This window comes from Thamnophis sirtalis, unplaced genomic scaffold, assembly GCF_051295495.1.
Source record: "Thamnophis sirtalis isolate CommonGarterSnake01/CBP01778 unplaced genomic scaffold, rThaSir2_p1.2 scaffold_2, whole genome shotgun sequence".
In the NCBI taxonomy this organism is placed as follows: Eukaryota; Metazoa; Chordata; class Lepidosauria; order Squamata; family Natricidae; genus Thamnophis; species Thamnophis sirtalis.
In genome coordinates this window covers 27,432,509-27,451,241 of record NW_028261382.1, presented here as the reverse complement: position 1 = coordinate 27,451,241, position 18,733 = coordinate 27,432,509, and the positions used below count along the sequence as shown (strand labels likewise).

The 18,733-nt window shown below is 45.8% G+C and overlaps 1 protein-coding gene across 9 annotated transcripts in view; it reads right to left on the bottom strand.

Annotated features, from left to right (window-relative positions):
* Positions 1-18,733, bottom strand: part of SPTAN1 (spectrin alpha, non-erythrocytic 1) — a 100,404-nt gene that overhangs the window by 33,049 nt on the left and 48,622 nt on the right. For 3 of the 9 annotated variants that reach the window (XM_087704555.1, XM_087704559.1, XM_087704557.1), the window contains 15 exons: positions 18,465-18,524; positions 15,637-15,835; positions 13,549-13,653; positions 12,493-12,516; positions 10,672-10,707; positions 10,491-10,538; positions 9,541-9,632; positions 9,255-9,399; positions 7,516-7,697; positions 7,315-7,414; positions 6,221-6,418; positions 4,567-4,713; positions 3,242-3,345; positions 2,990-3,152; positions 1,444-1,458 (listed from right to left, as the gene is read on the bottom strand). In XM_087704555.1, coding sequence (XP_087560681.1) covers positions 1,444-1,458; positions 2,990-3,152; positions 3,242-3,345; positions 4,567-4,713; positions 6,221-6,418; positions 7,315-7,414; positions 7,516-7,697; positions 9,255-9,399; positions 9,541-9,632; positions 10,491-10,538; positions 10,672-10,707; positions 12,493-12,516; positions 13,549-13,653; positions 15,637-15,835; positions 18,465-18,524 — 1,618 coding nt within the window. The remainder of the gene's footprint in view (positions 1-1,443; positions 1,459-2,989; positions 3,153-3,241; positions 3,346-4,566; positions 4,714-6,220; positions 6,419-7,314; positions 7,415-7,515; positions 7,698-9,254; positions 9,400-9,540; positions 9,633-10,490; positions 10,539-10,671; positions 10,708-12,492; positions 12,517-13,548; positions 13,654-15,636; positions 15,836-18,464; positions 18,525-18,733) is intronic. The other 6 variants (XM_087704556.1, XM_087704561.1, XM_087704558.1 and 3 more) reach the window with 3 other exon arrangements.

Sequence of the window (18,733 nt, the reverse complement as noted above, 5' to 3'; positions counted from 1 at the left end):
GTCATCTCTGTCCCGCAGTTGCTCAGTGGTCCAAAGTCCTCTTTTCTGATGAGAGCAACTTTTGCCAAAGCACCAAATACTGGTTCAATGACCGTGGGATTACTGTGCTTGATTGGCCTCTCCATTCTTCCTCCATACTCTGGGCCCTTGGTTTCCAAATGAGATGCAAAAGTTGCTCTCATCAGAAAAGAGGACTTTGGACCACTGAGCAACAGGACTTTGGACCACTGTGCTTCACTAAGACCAGGGTCAACGCAGCCGTCTACCAGGAGATTTTGGAGCACTTCATGCTTCCTTCCGCAGATGAGCTTTATGGGGATGCGGACTTCATTTTCCAGCTGTCCACACTGCCAAAAGCACCAAAACCTGGTTCAATGACTGTGGGATTACTGTGCTTGATTGGCCAGCAAACTCGTCTGACCTGAACCCCATAGAGAATCTATGGGGCACTGCCAAGAGAAAGATGAGAGACATGAGACCAAACAATGCAGAAGAGCTGAAGGCCGCTATTGAAGCATCCTGGTCTTCCATAACACCTCAGCAGTGCCACAGGCTGATAGCTTCCATGCCACACCGCATTGAGGCAGTAATTGCTGCAAAAGGGGCCCAAAACAAGTACTGAGTACATATGCACGCTTATGCTTTTCAGAGGTCCGATAGTGTTCTATGTACAATCCTTGTTTTATTGATTGCATGTAATACTCTAATTTTCTGAGATTGTGGATTTGGGGTTTTCATGAGCTGCAAGCCATAATCATCACAATTATGACAAATCACGGCTTGAACTACATTACATGCTTTGCATGCAATGAGTCTTATCTCATATATTAGTTTCAAGTTGCAGTACTGAAATAAATGAACTTTTGCACGATATTCTAATTTTTCGAGTTTCACCTGTAAATTTGATAAAAATAAGATCGATTTAAATATTTTTAAAAATCCCATTTAAATTTTTAAAAATCTGTTTTTTTATCTACCCTGATAACAGGAGTTCAATTTGACATTTCTAATGTGGGGGTGGGGGGAAGCAGGACTGAGAACAGCCCAAAGAGAAGACTTTGAAAGACAGAGACAAGAGAAGATTCAACTTCCTTCCTCTTGGGTGGAATATATATATAGATATATAGATATAAATATATTTATATATAAGGTGATGCAGGCAGATCACCGACAAACTCAAAGCAGTTCATGCTGCGAAGTGAACAGGTTAATGGGGGAAGAGGCACTTAACAAGAACCAAAAAAAAAAAAAAAAGACAAGACCACGTCAAGGTGGGGAAACAACGAAAACGACGACCAAAAAAAAAGGGAAAAAAAAGCAATCACCGAGTGAGTGGTTAAAAACGATGACGACAACGGAAGAATGAACGAGCAGAATGAGTGGATGAAACGTTAAGACTTCAACACAAATGAAGCCAAATCAAAGCGGGCTTTTTCAACTTACCAGGAGTTTGGAAAGCTATATTAAAAAAAAAAAAACAGACGGGGGGAAGAGAGAGAAGAAGAGATCAGTGCCGTCTCCGCTGATCCAGGAAGGGCAATTTAAGATTTTGAGTCTTGCGTAAAAAGCAGGTTTATTTTCTGAGTGTAGAGCTGCGTGTGCAGGAAGATTGGCAAAAAAAAAAAGGCAAATACCTAGGGAGATTCTCCATCATCTATCGGGTTGTGCTTTTTTCAAGAGGCAACTGGACTTTCCTGTTTTTGTTTTTGTTTTTGTTTTGGTAGAAGAGGTTTCACTTCTCACACGAGAAGCTTCTTCAGCTCTGACTGGATGGTGGGGAATGGAAGGATTTATGCTCCTTGCAGACAGCTGGTCATTTGCATCCTGAGAGCCGTGATATCGAACCTATGGCACGAGTGCCACTGAGGGCACGCGAGATATTGTCCTGATAGCTCCAGCGTGCATGTGTGCGCTGGCCAGCTAATTTTCGGCCTTGATTTTTGGCCGTTTTTCGCCCTCCGGAGGCTTCCTTGAGAGGGAAAAACCACCCAATGCACAAATCGGAAGTTCAGGAACGAACTTCCAGTTTGCGGGTTGGGCCGTTTTTCGCCCTCTCCAGGCTCATAGAAAGCCTCTGTGGAGCCTGGGGACGGCGAAAAACGGCCCTACTGGAGGTCGGAAAATGGGCCATTTCTGGCATACGGAGGACCTCCAGGAAGGGGAGGGGGAAGGTAGATTTTTTTCCCCCTCAGCCCCCAAGAGCACTTTGCAGACCTCTCAAAGTCTGCATGCCCTGTTTTTTCAACAAAAAAAATTTTTTTTAATCTACCTCTTCAAAATTTTGATGCATCTTATACTCCGGTGCGTCTTATAGTCCGAAAAATAAGGTAATGTTTAACAGAATCCAGTTGAGGATTCCCAAAGTCCCACATATTTCAGGACTTACAAAGTAAGGAAAAGTTTTGCTATTCTTAAATTTATCAGGTTAATTCCAGATACAGACAGTCCTCGATTTACAACTATTCATTTAGTGACCGTTCAAAGTCACAACGGTGCTGAAAAAAAGAGACTGACAACCTGCTTTAAGGACAGGCAGTCCTCGACTTACAACTGCAATTGAGCTCAAAACGTCTGCCGTTAGGTGAGGCATTTGCTCAGCGAGTTTCGCCTCCCATGTCATGACCTTTCTCACCATCGTTGTTAAGTGAATCGCCGCAGGTGTCAAACTAGCATCACAGCTCTTAAGTGAGTCTGGCTTGTTCAAAAGGGGATTAGAGGGTGACGCTGATGACCTCATAAACGTGAGTCAGTGGCCAAGCGCCCGAATTGTCAGCACATCGCCATCCAAGGGGATGCTGCAATGGTCATTAACTGTGAAAAACGACCATGAGTCACTTTTTCCAGCGCTGTGGTAACTTTGGTCGCTAAATGAACTGCTGTAAGTCGAGAACTATACCGTACTGCTCCCGTTTACCCGTAAGTCAGGGTTTGAGGTTCTTTCCTGGCCAGCCACAACCCACCTGTCTTTGGGGTCCCAATCAGGGCTCACCTGAATATTGGTGGGATCTTTGTAGGATTCGTCGCTGGCCGTCTGGAGCTTCTCGCTAATCCAGGCCTCAATTTCATCCACGTCTCGGCTGAACTGCTGCAAAGTTTGGGATTCTCCGAGCTTCGACCTCTTTTCGATCATCTGAGCTTTCAGCCGACGCCACCTACAAAAACCGAACACCCTCGTTGGCATCAGGGAGGGCTTGCGTGCAACAAACCAAAGTAGCGGCCCAGGCCCAGCAGCCACTCTCACCTGTCCAGCACCTCATGGCGCCTGGTGGCAATGACCCCTTTGGCGTAATGATCGGCGGCAATCAGCTGGTCGGCGAAGGACTGGAGGGCGGCGATCTTCTCCTCCTAAAAAAAAATAAAATAAAAGGACACATTGGAAGAACGTCGGCAGTGGGGCAGAGTGCCTTCGCAGCAAAGTTTGAGCGGTGGGAAAAAAATGCGTGTAAATTCCTTATGTGTCCATTCACACTTGGCGAATAAAGAATTCTATTCTATTTCTTTTTTATGAGTTTTATTATTTTTTTAATTACAAAAATAAACATCCCATCTTCCCCGAAGCAGTGTGTCATCTGGGTACAACCATCGTTCCTCTTTTGCCATCTCTTTCACATTCATATTATCGTTATTTCCCTAAGTTTAGTATTATAATATATTGAGCATTTAAACGTTATAAAACTCTTCAATTTTCTTCTTAATAACAATATCATATCAACACGAAACATCATTATTCTCAACATACGCATACTAACAGTTTCCATCTTATTTATATCTCTATCTTAAGTGCATTGTCTACTTATTTTTTTAGCTTTCTTCATTAGCAATTAAGGAGAAAGAGCAAACTGAATATTATATGATTGGGAAGTTTGGAAATGATGAAAGAATTCTATTCTAGTCTTTTCCTGAAAACATAACCTGCCCCGAAAACAGGCGCTAGGTTGATTTTTTTCAGCCCTCCCCCAAAAATAAGACCTAGTTAAGCCCCACCCACCATCTGGTTCTTTGAGGTGGGGTGAGGAGGTGTAAAAATCAAGCTAGAGCCCCGACACCTGTTGCGCCACAGCCCAACTCCTTCTGCAGCCACTTGTGGCCGCTTACAGATGGACGCTGTGAGGCTTGTCACCTCAGCAGAGCGACTCTAGGCAGGATGCGGCGAGGCTCATCATGCCAATGGACCACAACACTGCACACCAGCGCAACCAGCCTCGTGACATCCTTCTGAGTGGCTCCGCTGGTGCAGCAAGACTCATGATGTCCTGCCGTGAGTAGCTCCACTGGCATGACAAGACCCAAGCTCCAGTGTCCCAGCAGCAGAAGGGAGGGGGGGTGGAGAGCTTGGTCCATTGCAGCCGCAGGCAAGTAGACGGTGGGAGAGGAGCGGTGGTAGCAGTGCTCCCATGCCCATCAGCCCCTGCACTTGCTGCTTCCTGCTTATTTTCCCATTATCTTCATTTTCCTTTGCATTTCTATGTCTTATATTTTGATAAACTAATAAAAACTATTGAAAGCCCTAACAAAATTGCTGGTAATCAATTTCTGGGTTGGTTACGGCTCCAAAAGCAACCCCACCTGGACATTGATGGCCTTGTCGAAGTCTTCATGCTTCTTGATCAGGGCCTCCACGCTGTCCAGGGAGTCCCCCTTATCTTCGGTATTCAAGAAGGCCTCCCGGGCAGCCATCCAGTTCTCCGCCTGCTCACAGTCCCTGTGGAAGAGCTAAAGCAAAGGGAAAAACAAATATACGTTGGTGAAATGTCAAGTGACGCGTACCCAATGCGTAGCCCCAGGTGGCGTGTCAATCCCGTGTGGTGGCCAATCGTCTCCTCTCATGCCACAAGCAGGGTGGGAGTTAAATGTCTATGGAGATCGGCATAGGTGGGCCTGATTAGGGTAGATTGCAGGGGAGATACAGAAATATAACTGTCAGGCCTGCAGCCTTCTTTTCTTTTGGGTCTTTGGCCTGCCACACTTTCTATTATTCTACTATGCCTTTTCTATTGTGGGAAAATGGGAGGGGTTAGATACTGTGTAGCCATAACAACATTCTTTCTAGAAAGCCAAGGTCGTCCTTTGCCTCTGCACCTCTGTACCTGACCGGAACTGGATGGGTGGAACTGCCAGCATGGCAGTGGAAGATTGGACTTATGGGTATGGGAGCAAGACCTTGAACTTTCAACTGGGTGGGGAAAACAGTTCAGAACTGAATCCTAAGACTGGGGCTTGTGAGGGACATCAACTTCTGGGGATGCCCCTCGTCAGTCAACAGAAGTGCTGATTTACCACCAGCTTATCAAGTATATGAGCCTTGGTGGCACAGTGGTTAGAGTGCAGTACTGCAGGCTAATTCTGCTGACTGCCGGCTGCTTGCAATTTGGCAGTTTGAATCCCACCAGGCTCAAGGTTAACTCAGTCTGCTGCCCTTCCGAGGTGGGTAAAATGAGGACCCAGATTGTTGGGGGCAACAGGCTGACTCTGTAAACCGCTTAGAGAGGCACTGTGTGCCAGGCCTGCAGTCATCTTTTCTTTTGGATCTTTGTCCTGCCACACTTTTTATTATCCTACTAGGCATTTTCTATTGTGGGGAAATGGGAGGGGTATTGTACGGAGTTAGATGATATGTAGCCATAACAATATTCTTTATAGAAAGCCAGGGTCATCCTTTGTTTCTGCACCTCTGCACCTGACCGGACCTGGATGGGTGGAACTGCCCGCATGGCAGTGGGAGATTGGACCATGGGATGGACTTGTGGGTGTGTGGGGCAAGATTTTGAACTTTCAACTGGATGGGGAAAACTGGGAAGCTTTCAGATTCTGGTTTTCCCAGATATGCCAACGTGGCTCTCTTAATAAATTGGAACTTTGAGCAATACTTTGCCTTGGACTCTGATTTACTTTTGGATGCTATTTGGAACCCTGACAATAATTTCACATCATTTTATTCTATTTTACATATGTATGTATTGAATTATTGTATTTTACTCTATCACTATTGTATTTTACCCTACTGTCATTTTCAATTGCTTGTTGAGAGAGAGAGGGAGGGAGGGAGGGAGAGACCGAACACATGAGTAGCTTCGTGGATGAGAAGTGAAACAAGAATTAAAAAAAACAATCCAGTTGCCTTTTGAAAAGCACCTCTGGGAAAGGGTGGAGGCAACATTCCAGGAACTAACCTCTGCCACAAAAGGGGGAAGGGTTGGATATTTTCACCACGTGGGCGTACCTGCAATTCCAGACATTGGTCCAACATCATTCGGCGTTGGACCCAGGCCTTTTCCAAGTCTGCCCGTTCCTGGTCGAGGATGTCCAGCTTCTCCTTGATCTCGGGGCTGGCGTAGTGGCCACGGGCCAGGAGCTGCTGTCCGAACTGCTCAAACGCCTGGAAGGTGCCAGCTCTGGCGTCAATTTCGGTGCGGTGTTCCTGCAAGGGAGGGTGGGAGACGCATGGGCTCGGGTGGGCAAGATCTTCACAGGGGTGGGCAGGCAGGAGCCTGGACATAAGGGTGGGGCGCTGAGGACCTGGGGGGGGAGGGGAAATCATGGCTTTCTAGGGAAATCTGCAGCCATAGAAACCACAGTATTTAGGGAATGGCGATGCACGTTTTTTGATGCTAACTCCCAAAGACCTCTTAAGAATGACCAAAATCTTGACCAAATTTGTCCCCCATCAGCAATGGGCTGTTTCAGGCCAATCTCCTAGGCCTGGGCAGGGATCTAGTTACTTCTATGAATTCCTTGGTGAAAAAATGGAATCTCAAGTGAAGAAAAACAGGAGACTGGTGCCTAAATGGGATGCCATAGAGCCGGGGCGGGTGGCCGTGATTTCCGCTACCGGTTTAGGTCCGAAACAGCTGAATACCACCTCTGGTCTTCGACAGGGGTGGGCTGCTGGGAGTTCGGGAAAACGGCTACCTAAGATTCCGTGCACTTCAGAGAACTCCCAAATCCCACTCCTGGCTGGCCCTGCCCGCCTTGCCCCGCCCTTCCAAGGAGTCCCCATGCGGCCCATTTTGGATGCAGCTAAGTGCAGGGTGCGCGCAGAGGCTCGAGGAGGGTGAAAAATGGGCGTACCAGAAGTTTGGGAGAGGTGGAAATGGGCCTGTTTCTGGCCTCCGGAGCCTAGAGGAGGCCATTTTCTCTCTCCCTAAGGTTCAAGGAAAGCCTCGGGAGCCCGGAGAGGGCAAAAATGCTCCCCCTCCCACCATGGTGCAGGAGGCTGACTAGGCCACGGCCACCCAGCAACCGGGCAGTGAACCCTTGCTAAATATTTGTGAAGCCCACCCCTGTCTTTACACCCTGCAGGGAGCCTTCACGTACTTGGTGCCTCTCCAATAAGGCTTCTGCTCCCGTCACGTCCTTGGCCAGCTCATCGGAGGACACGAGGCCTCGGATCCCATTGATCCAAGACATGAGGTCCCTGGGCAGACAGGAGGTAAGAGAGCAACCCGGTTACACAAGGCAGGTCTCGGGGGGGGGGGGGGGATCCTGAGCCTTTGCCCCCAAAACCCTGAGCCCCACCTGAAGTCGCTGAGGAAGCGCTGCAGGTCGTGGGACTCGCCCAGCTTCTCTTTGCGCTGGTTGGCCCGTTTCCCAAGGCTGTTCCAAGCCTGGTTCAGTTCGGTGCATTTTTCCTGGAGATCTTCCGATGATTCAGGGTGGGACTGGATCAGCCGCTCTGCCGTTTCTCCCAGAGAGTTGACCTGAAGCAGAGAGAGATAGGAGGAGGAGATCAGGGATGATGGAATATTTTTGGGCCCTAAAAAAAAAGAGAGAAGTTTTTCTCCTTTTTTTTGGGGGGGGGGGGTTGGCTAGCCTAAAGAAAAGAAGAACTAGGGGTGACATTATAGCAGCGTTCCATTATTTGAGGGGCTGCCCAGAAGCACCAGAAGGCAAGAAACAATGGGTGGAAACTAACCAAAGAGAGAAACAACCTGGAATGAACTTCTTAACAGTGAGGACAATTAGCAAGTGGAACAGCTTGCCTTCAGAAGTTGTGGGTGCTCCATCACTGAGGTTTTTTAAGAAGAGGCTGGATAGTCACTTATTTGAAATAGCATTGGTTCTCCTGCTTGAGCAGGGGGCTGGACTAGAAGACCTCCAAGGTCCCTTCTAGCTCTATTTCTATTATTTCTATTTCTATTTCTATTCTATTCCATTCCATTTTCTATTCCATTTCATTTTTTATTCCGTTCCTTTTTCTATTCCATTCCATTCATTCCATTCTTCATTCCATTTTTATTCCATTCATTCCATGTTTATTTCATTCATTCCATTCTTCATTCCATTTTGTATTCCATTCCATTTTCCATTCTATTCCATTTTCTATTCCATTCCATTTTTTATTCCATTTTCTATTTCATTCCATTTTTTATTCCATTCCATCCCATTTTTTATTCTATTTCATTTATTCCATTTCATTTTTATTCCATTCATTCCATTTTTCATTCCATTTTGTATTCCATTCCATTTTCTATTCCATTCCATTTTCTATTTCATTCCATTTTTTATTCCATTCCATCCCATTTTTTATTCTATTTCATTTATTTGTTTCATTTTTATTCCATTCATTCCATTTTTTATTCCCTTTTCGATTCCATTCCATTGTCTATTCCTTCATTTTCTATTCCATTCCATTTTCTATTCTATCCCCTTTCCTATTCCATTCCATTTTTATTCCATTCATTCTCTTTTCTATTCCATTCCATTTTGTATTCCATTCATTCCATTCTTCATTCCATTTTTATTCTATTCATTCCATTTTGTATTCCATTCCATTTTCCACTCCATTCCATTTTCTATTCCATTCCATTTTTGTTCCATTCATTCCATTTTCCATTCCATTTTCCATTTTCTATTCCGTTCCATTTTTTATTCCTTTTCTATTCCATTCCATTTTTTATTCCATTCATTCCATTTTCTATTCCTTCATTTTCTATTCCATTCCCTTTCCTATTCCATTCCATTTTGTATTCCATTTATTCCATTTTTCATTCCATTTTGTATTCCATTCATTCCATTTTTCATTCCATTTTTTATTCCATTCATTCCATTTTCTATTCCATTCATTCCATTTTGTATTCCATTCCATTTTTTATTCCATTCATTCCATTTTTCATTCCATTTTGTATTCCATTCCATTTTTTATTCCATTCATTCCATTTTTTATTCCATCCATTCCCTTTTCTATTCCATTCCATTTTCTATTTCATTCCATTTTTATTCCATTCATTCCCTTTTCTATTCCATTCCTCTCTCACCTTGTCCCCCAGGGCTGCCAGGTCCCTCTCAAAGCCCTCATGCTTGCGTTGAAGAGCCTGCACGCTCGCCAGGTCATGCCCGTAATTGTCGGTGTTGAGCGCCTGATTCTTTTCTTCAATCCATTCCTTGGTCTCGTCAGCATCTCTGGAAGGCCACAAGAAATAGGAATAACTGTGATGTTGTCCAGCCCTTTGGCAGGTGACCGGTCAGCCAACCTACAAGTATGAACGTCGAAGGCAAAAAATCCTTTGCATCCAATCCGCCCAAAACTCAACCGGACCTTACCTGTGGAATCGCTGGACCTCATGGGCGCTTCCCAACAGCTGGCTCCTCTCTTCAGCCAGCTGTTGTAGAGACCGCCAGCGCTCGTTCAGCTCCTGGAAAACGCAAGAAAATAAAGAAGGGGGTATCATCAGCGCAAGACATGCAGCAATGCCCTTTAAAGGAAGGAAGGCTTAATTAAGTGTCTTCTTAACGCAAGACATTTATAAGCTACTAGCCCAGGGGGTGTCCAAACTTGGGAACTTTAAGACTTGTGGACTTCAACTCCCAGAATTCCCCATCAGAGGAATTCTGAAGTCCACAAGTCTTAAAGTTCCCAAGTTTGGACACCCCCTGGGCTAGCCGATAACCCATTGCCTGGGTATTTATTTCTAGGGGGAAAATGTCTGGACCAAACGTAATTTCTAATGTTGAATTTTGCCCCCTTACCGAAGGGAGTCCCCTTGTGGAGTACTGTGAAGCCGTTACCACGGCAACTCCACTGAGCTGCACAGTAGAAGCCATTTTACGGCAGCATGGAAGAAGCCATTTAAAGGCACAACAGGCTGTATCTTCACAGAACACACACCCCAAGGGTTCTTAGGGGTGTCTTACTAGAGTAGGGGAGGGAATGGAGATTTTACAGTATCCTTAAAAAAGTTGGCTTTTTCTGCAAGTCGGCCTGGCCTGAATAGAATAAATTAAATGATTAATTTTAAATTGTTAATTTTAATTTAATCCTAAATTTGATTTAAATTGTCAATTCGAAGGTTATTGGATTTCCTATTTAATCTTTTTTTTAACTTTTGTCATATGTGTTTTTATGTTGTACGCCACCCTGAGTCCTTTGGGAGAAGGGCGGCATATAAGTCCAATAAAACCAAACCAAATCAAAGCTTCCCCTGCCACGCCCACAGAACCGGTAGTAAAACTTTTTGAATCCCACCCACCACTGGATGGAGGGGATTCCTTACCTTGATGGAGTTAAATGTTGCTACAGTGTGTACCATCATTCTTGCAGACTGGAGACAGAATGGGAATTGAAAATAAGAATTACTTAAAAAAACCACTCCCATTAACTGCACAAAAATGGTAACTAAAGACACGTTCTGTTCCCTTCTGTCCCAGGCCCCGTTATTTTCAAAGGAGACCTACCTTCCAAGGAGAGGCAGTCTTGGAATCTGTTTCATCCTGTTTGAAAGAATTATCGGGGGGGGGGGGGGGGGGGAGAGAGAAAGAACTTCAGAGCTTGCCAACAGAAGCCACAAATTTCCCCCCCCCCGTGTTATTTTTTCAACTTCTAGTTAGTAGTTTACAATGAAATTAAATTCATCGGTGTACATTATAACTATAAAAATAAAAATAAAATACAAAACACACATCCTTCGCATTCTATACAACTGAATTGAAAACCCCCGATATTGCATTAATATTGCACTATACAGCAGAATTCAGTACAGTTACTGCCCTGGGATAGAAGCTGTTTTTCAGCCTATTTGTTCTGGTTTTTATTATCCTGTACCGGCTGCCATGTGGTAATAGTTCAAAAAAAGAAAGGATGCCCAGGATGAGATGAATCTTTAAGGATGTTTTAAACTTTCTTAAGGCAGCGGGAGCTCTAAAGCTCTTCCAAAGAGGGGAGAGGGCAACCCATGATCCTCTGGGCAATGACCCTCTGGAGCACATCCTATCTGTCCCTGTGCAACTGGCAAATCAGACACAGGTGCGGTAAGTTAAAATACTCTCTATGTTGCAGAAGTCGGAGGTCACCAGCAGTTTTCCATTCAGTTGTTGTTTCCTGAAAAGTATCCGGTTGTATCATCTCTGCTGAGCCCTTTTGACCAGGGCTGCAATGTGAGTTGCCACAGGTCAGGTCCTCTTTTTATGACAACACCCAGAAAGTTAAAACTGGCCACTTGCTCCACTCGGTCTCCATTGCTAAGGAAGGGCTGGGTGTCTGATCTATTCTTTCTACAGTCCACTATAAATTCCTTGGTCTTATTGTGGCTACGGACCATGTTATGGTGTCCACACCACGAAAGCAACAAGTCCACCTCATCTCGACAGGCAGACTCATCCTCAACACCCCCTGGAGATAGGTCCCACCATCTGCAAATTTAGTAATAGTATTACTAGCATTATTAGGGAATTAAGTCATGCACATAAAGAATAAGGGACTCAACACGCAACCCTGTGTCAAGAATAAAGGCTGAAGAGATAATTACCTAATCTGACCCTCTGAGAGCAGCCAGACAGGAAATCCATAATCCAAATATCCATAATACATACTTTATTTTTCAGACGCACCAAGATTTTGAGGTAAATTTTTTAAAAAAGTTTTTGCACTCTGCAGGCCTCCCAAACCGTCTGCACGTCTCATTTTTTATGAGCACGCAGAGAGTTTGAAAGGCCTGTAAAGTGCTCCTGGGGGCAAAAATGAGCAAAAAAGACCCGGTTTTTTTGCAAAAATCAGGGCATGCATAGGCTTTGGGAGGCTTGTAGAATGTTCCTGGGGGCTGGGAACGAGCAAAAAAGGCCCATTTTTTGCCCGTTTTTCCCCTCCCCAGCCCCTACGAGCACTTTGCAGGCCTCCCAAACCCTCTGCACGTCCATTTTTGCAAATGGGGTGGGGTTTCAGGAGGCCAAAAATGCTGTATTCAGTGTATAAGATGCACCCAGATTTTCTCCCTCTTTTGGGGGGGAAAGGTGTGTCTTATACTCAGAAAAATACGGTAGATTCATGCAGGAAAAAAATCCTCTCTGTTTCTCCTTAGGGACTTAAACCAAGGCTGGCTTCCACGTTAAGTGAGGTTATGCTTTTCTTTTGGCATTTTGAACATGTAAGACGGTGCACACAGAGAAGATGGAGAGTTGTTAAGGGGGAAGGACCTTTCAAATCTATCTCTATTTTTCTGCCCCTTATTGTTTTTCCAGATCCCAATTTCCCCCCTTTATCATGCTTGAAGAGAGACTTACCCGTGGCATCATTCCATAGACTTCCTAAAAATAAAAGAAGAAGACACAAACAATTATTTCTGGATGAAAGAATCTACATTCTCTAGAACAGTGGTCCCCAACCTTTTTATCGCCGCGGACCAGTCAACCTTTGATAATTTTACCGTGGCCCGCTGAGCGCGCGCAGGGGTAGGGAAGCGTTGTTCGCGACGACACATTGATTGTTCAGTATGGCTAGCGTAGATAGCGTAGCACAAACTGCGCCTACGCAAGGCTACGCTACTAGCGCTGTCTACGCTAGCCCTACGTAGCTGCGCAGGCGCTCTTAGGTTTTTTTCAGGAATCGGCCAGCGCTGAAGCGCTGAAAAGGAATGAAAAGGGCAGCGCTGGACACAGGGGGGCGGTGGGCCGCTGGTGACGTCAGAGTGCCACCAGCAGTCCAGTAACACCCCTTGTGCCAGTTAGCCCTAATTTGCATACAGAAAGAAACTATGGCCCCTGGCCGCTGCAGCGATCATGGCCCCCGGCCGCTGCGCGGCCCGGTGCCAGGTACTCCACGGCCCGGCACCGGTCCGCAGACCGGGGGTTGGGGATCACTGCTCTAGAACATCAGAAGTTCATCATGCATTTCAAAAAATGAGATAAGTCATGCTATTTTAAAAAAAAGACATTTTCCCCCCAAACAGTAAAAGGGGCAAATTTGGGGAGGAGGGGGGGAATCAGTAGTAATTCAATTTCTTTGGATTTCCTAAAAGCAAAGGGGGCCACATTCTAATAACTACACTGCTATTCATCAGGGTCGGCCCTTGTTCCTTAGCTGTTCCCTTTTCCTGGCAGCCTGTACGTATGCGCACATCAGGAACAGGCTCCACTGTTCTTCTGCCTCACTGATGTCTGACTCTGGAGGCAGCTGATAACTGTCAGATGGCTCTGGCCCCCTCTCTGCGTCCGACACAGAGCCCTCATCTGAGCCTTCCCCAGACTCCAGGACTGGCCCATCTTCCTCCTCAACCTCCTCACTGTCCGAATCTGCTGCCAGCTCCACTGGCGGGCCACAACAGAAAAACCTGAACCAACCTGCTGTTGCACTGCTTGAACCTCCTCCGCCATAAGACCTTCTGACTCCAAGTCATTTGCCACCTTGTTGATGTCCTTCAGACGGGACTCGTTTGCCTTCAGATCCTGCGCGGAGGCAAAAAAACACCCGATGGGTGAGAATTCAGCGAGAGAGAGAGAGACACGCCGCCATCAAACTGGAACTGGATCGGATGGGTCCATCTCACAGGAGAGTTGGGGGTTCCCCAGCATAGAGCCCCAATAAGTGAATTTCTTAATGACAGGTTGGACCTGATGTGTATATTGAGAACGGAGTTACTCCTTCAAAATGCTAGTTGGCGCTTTTAACTTGTCCAGCAGTCTCTATACCACCTTTCAAAAAGCCTATGGAGGTTCTCAGCCATCCAGGTCATGATTGTCCCCAAGGGGATTTTTTACAATTTGGGATAAAGAACCTTGGAACGGGGTGGGAGGAGGAATGGATTTCCAGAGGGAAAACTGCAGGCTCCAGGAACCATTTGCACAGAGAAACCTCTAGGTGGCCTCAACGACCCTCTAAAAGAATGCAAAGGACCAGCTGTCTGCAAGGAGCATCAATCCTTCCATTCCCCACCATCACCCAGTCAGAGCTGAAGAAGCTTCTTGGATGAGAGTGAAACGTCTTCAAAAGAAAAAATAAGTAAGTCCAGTTGCCTCCAGAAAAAGCACCTTTGGGCCAACCATGACCTGGATGGCTGAGAATCTCTACAGACTTTTAGCTATACAATTTGGGAAATAAGACCCTTGGAATGGTGTGGGAGGAGGAATGGATTTCCAGAGGAAAAAACTGCAGACTCCAGGAACCATTTGCACCACTCAGGTGACCCCCCCGAGGACACAGAGAAAACTCCAGATGGCCTCAAGGACTCTCTAAAAGGATGCAAAGGACCAGCTGTCTGCAAGGAATATAAATCCTTCTTGGATGAGAAGCGAAAGGTCTTCAAAAGAAAAAATAAGTAAGTCCGGTTGTCTCCTTAAAAAAGCATCTTTGGGACAACGATGATGTGGATGACTGAGAATCTCCATAGACTTTGGAATGGGGTGGGAGTAGGAATGGATTCCCAGAGAGGAAATTGCTGGCGGGCCACAACACACTCAGGTGACCCTGGGGACACAGATAAACCTCCAGGTGGCCTCAATGACTCTCTAGGTAAAGGTAAAGGTTCCCCTCACACATATGTGCTAGTCATTCCCGACTCTAGGGGGCGCTGCTCTAGGGGGTGGTTGGCAAAACTGAACTGTTTTGCCAACTCTTTCTCATGGTGGCTGTTTAGCACCAAAAAACGCTTCCTCTTGGGGCCCTAAGGAGCCCAGGGTGGGGAGGGGAGGAGTGGTTGGGAGGGGAGGGGCGAGTGGAGGCCGGCGAAGCGCCCCTCGAAATGAGTGACATCAAGTTGGCCACGCCCACCCAGTCACATGACCACCTAGCCACATCCAAGCAGATCATATTACTGGTGTGCAGGATTTAGAATTATGAATTTAGTGGTCCCTGAGATCCAAAAGATTGGGGACCCCTGCTGTAGGCTACCCTGAACCGAGGACCCCTGCTTCAAAGAGAGCTGGAGAAGGGGAGAGATCAGAAAGGTAGGGAACCCCTGATCTAGGAGGTCGCCATCCCGACCACCTTGAGATTGGGGGAAGGATGGGGGGGGGAGTTGTGCCTTACAGAGCCATGTGGCCCACAGCTTGGAAAGCCCCCCCAAGTACCGACCAGTGGCACAGCGGGCCCCAATGCCCAGGCAAAGCACATCTTATGCCAAACACAAACGTACCACTCAGAGACAAAGGAGAGGAGGTGGGGGGAGTCAAAGATGGGAAAATATACACACACAACCAATCTTACAGAGCCAAGCAAAAACAGTCCCTTTCAGGCCAAGACTGAGATTAAACTGGGGAGCCAGGCAGAAGAAGTAGAGAGTCGTGGCTTCGAATTTAACCTTAATCTCTGGGCAGATTGGACATGAGAATAACCCATCGATGACTCCTCCCACAAGCTACTCCGGAGAATAGGGGAAGGAGGAGTGTGCTTCGTGCCTGTCATGACTGCCACTTGGGTCGTCCATCACCCACCTTCTGGAAGTCGTCGAACTTCTTCTGCAGCACCTCCACCTGTTCAAGGTCGGCCCCCACCTCCTCGTTGGCCAGAGTGGCCTCCTTCTCGTGTATCCATTGCTGCAGCTCGTTGGCCTCCCGGAAGAGCATGAATTTCTTACAGCTTTTCTCCAGCATGTCTTTACGTTTCTCTCCCAGTTCCAGAAGGGAGTGGTACCTGCAAGGCAGTGGGGCAGAAGCAGACAAAGAGGGCCCAGTCAGAGGGCACCGGAGCAGGGCGCAGTGTCACAACCAGCCCATCTCCAGAAGCTTGGGGCTTTGCAGATGGGGGGGCACCACGAAAGGCTCTATTAACAATCACAGCAGACCCAACAACGGCAAGCAGACTGCGGCGGAGAGAAAAGGATGGTTGTTACACCCCTGAAGCTCCAGACTCCTTCCCCCTCGAGGCTCCATGGCCCTCACCAGATGGGGTCCAGATGTGAACAGATTGCAACAACAGCAAAGGAATTCGGGGGAATTGTATTCCCTGGAGTGCATCTGGAGAGCTGCAGGCCAGGGGGAAGCTAGGAAAACTGAGGTCATGTACAGGTAATCCTTGGTTTACAACAGTTCATTTAGGGATAATTTGAAGTTAGAACGACACAGGGGGGGGGAGATTTAGGATTTTTGACACTTAATGACCATTGCCGCGTGCCTAGGGTCACAAGATATGCATTCGGATGCTTGGCAACTGGGTCATATTAGCAATAACAGTAGCACTTACATACCACTTTACAGTGCTTTACAGCCCTCTCTAAGCAGTTTACAGAGTCAGCCTCTTGCCCCCAACAATCTGGTTCCTCACTTTACTGACCTTGGAAGGCTGAGTCAACCTTCAAAAGTGCTCCTGAGGACTGGGGAGGGCAAAAATGAGCAAAAAATGGACTGTTTTTTGCTCGTTTTTGCCCCCACCAACCCCTCAAAAACACTTTGCAGGTCTCTCAAACCCCCTGCATGCCCTGTTTTTCACAAAAATGAAGCGGGCTGAAGGTTTGGAAGGTCTGCAGAGTGCGAAAACTTTTTGTTTTAATTTGCCTCTTCAAAATCTTGGTCCGTATTATACTCTGAAAAATATGGTATTTATGACGGTTGCAGCGTCCCGATGTCATGTGATTCTCCTTTTGCGGGTTTCTGACCAGCAAAGTCCACAGAGAAGCCAGATTTCACTGAACAAGCGTGTTGCTAATTTAACAATTCCAGTGATTCCCTTATCAACTGGGCAAGAATCGTCATCCAATGGGACCAGACTCAATGCATTGTCTCGTCCAAGAAAATTTCTGATACTGACAGTGAACTGATCATGGTTGAAAATGGAAAGAGTGGAATATAGAAAAGGGAGATAGAGGGACTGGAACTCTACCCCAGATTTCAAAGTATAGAAGAAGAAAAGAGAGAAGAATTGAGGGAACTAAAGAGAGAAATTTTGTCAGAAGCACTAGTGATAACCAAAGATAACCTGATCGAAGAAGCAGAAGGAGGGTTTTGAACTTGTGCAATAAGCAATAAGTTGCGAAGAGAAGTCTAGGAAATAACTACTAAGGATAATTATTAAGGAAATAACCAGAATACTAATGCCACAAATGGCAAAAGACATAAGACTGCACTAGCCAAGGTGGCGCAGTGGTTAAATGCAGCACTGCAGGCTACTGCTAGATCAGCAGTTCAGCGGTTCAAATCTCACCGGCTCAGGGTTGACTCAGCCTTCCATCCTTCCGAGGTGGGTAAAATGAGGACCCAGATTGTTGGGGGCAATATGCTGACTCTCTGTAAACCGCTTAGAGAGGGCTGAAAGCCCTATGAAGCGGTATATAAGTCTACTGCTATTGCTATTGCTATTACTGGAAAGACACAAGTTGATGTACTGAAAGCTTATAATAAAAAATTAAGTCAAATTTAGTTAAATTTAGAGCATTATGTATAAAATGATAATGGATACAGTTAAATAATTGATTGATAATGATAATAATGCATATATATGTATTGGTTTGATAAGAGGAAATTTGGTATAAATTGCAAATGGTGACTACGAAAGGAGGTTTAGAAACTCTGTTATTAAATATAACCAATTTTTATTTAGAACATGTTATAAAGATGCAATGTTACTGGATGATATTGGGAAGAGCTAATGGAATGTCATTATGTGGTTTTGCTTTAAATCTGGAATACTTTATATAAAAGGACATAAAAACAATTATAGTCAAATGAAGGTTGAGGTATGATGATAGTAATATATATATATATAAATATATTTGATTTAAAATATATGACTGGATATGAATTGTAGGTGAGGATTATGGAAGGGATTCACGGAAGTTTTTGTAACCAATCAACACACTTTCTACAATTTGTAATGGAAGATGGTTTTATGGGGTTTTTTGTGTCTTTTGTCTGTTTGTGTTTATTCAAAAATTAAAAAAAATCTTTATACAAAAAAAATGCATTGTCTCGCTGAGTAACATTAAATTTGGGCTCAATTCTGGCCGTAGACCAAGGACTACCTGTACCCGCTGGAGAGCATCCCACTGGGAGAAGTCAGACCAAATGTAAAAGAACCGGCGTCAATGAATTGTCCCCGTCCCCCTCCCCCCGTTTTACACCAAAGAGACTATTGAGCCACTCAACGTCTACGAGAAATGGGAGACACTGCTCTTTTTCAAACACTTCCTGAAGAGCCCTTGGATTCGAGAGAGGCCCGTTCAACTGAACACTCCTGAGAGAGGGCTAACCCCAGGCAGGCAGAAAGACAGGAAAAACAGCGGCTACTTGAGAGACAGCGTGGTTTAACGACGGCTAGGCCTACTCACAGTTCTTCCACCTGTTTCATACGCAGAGATACGCTGCCAATCTCCTTAGTAAGGAAAGTCCTGCACAGATGAGAGAGAGAGGGAGCACAGCAGAAAAAAGCATGCACAAAATTAGTCTGATTAACAAAAAAAACGAAGGGAAGGGAACACAAAAACAAAGGGCTCTTGGGGAAAAGGATGGAAAAGAAGAGGACACTTCAAGTGGGAAGAACGGAGGTGGGCGGGGGATAAGGGGGGTAAACACAAACACACACACACACAAAACAGGC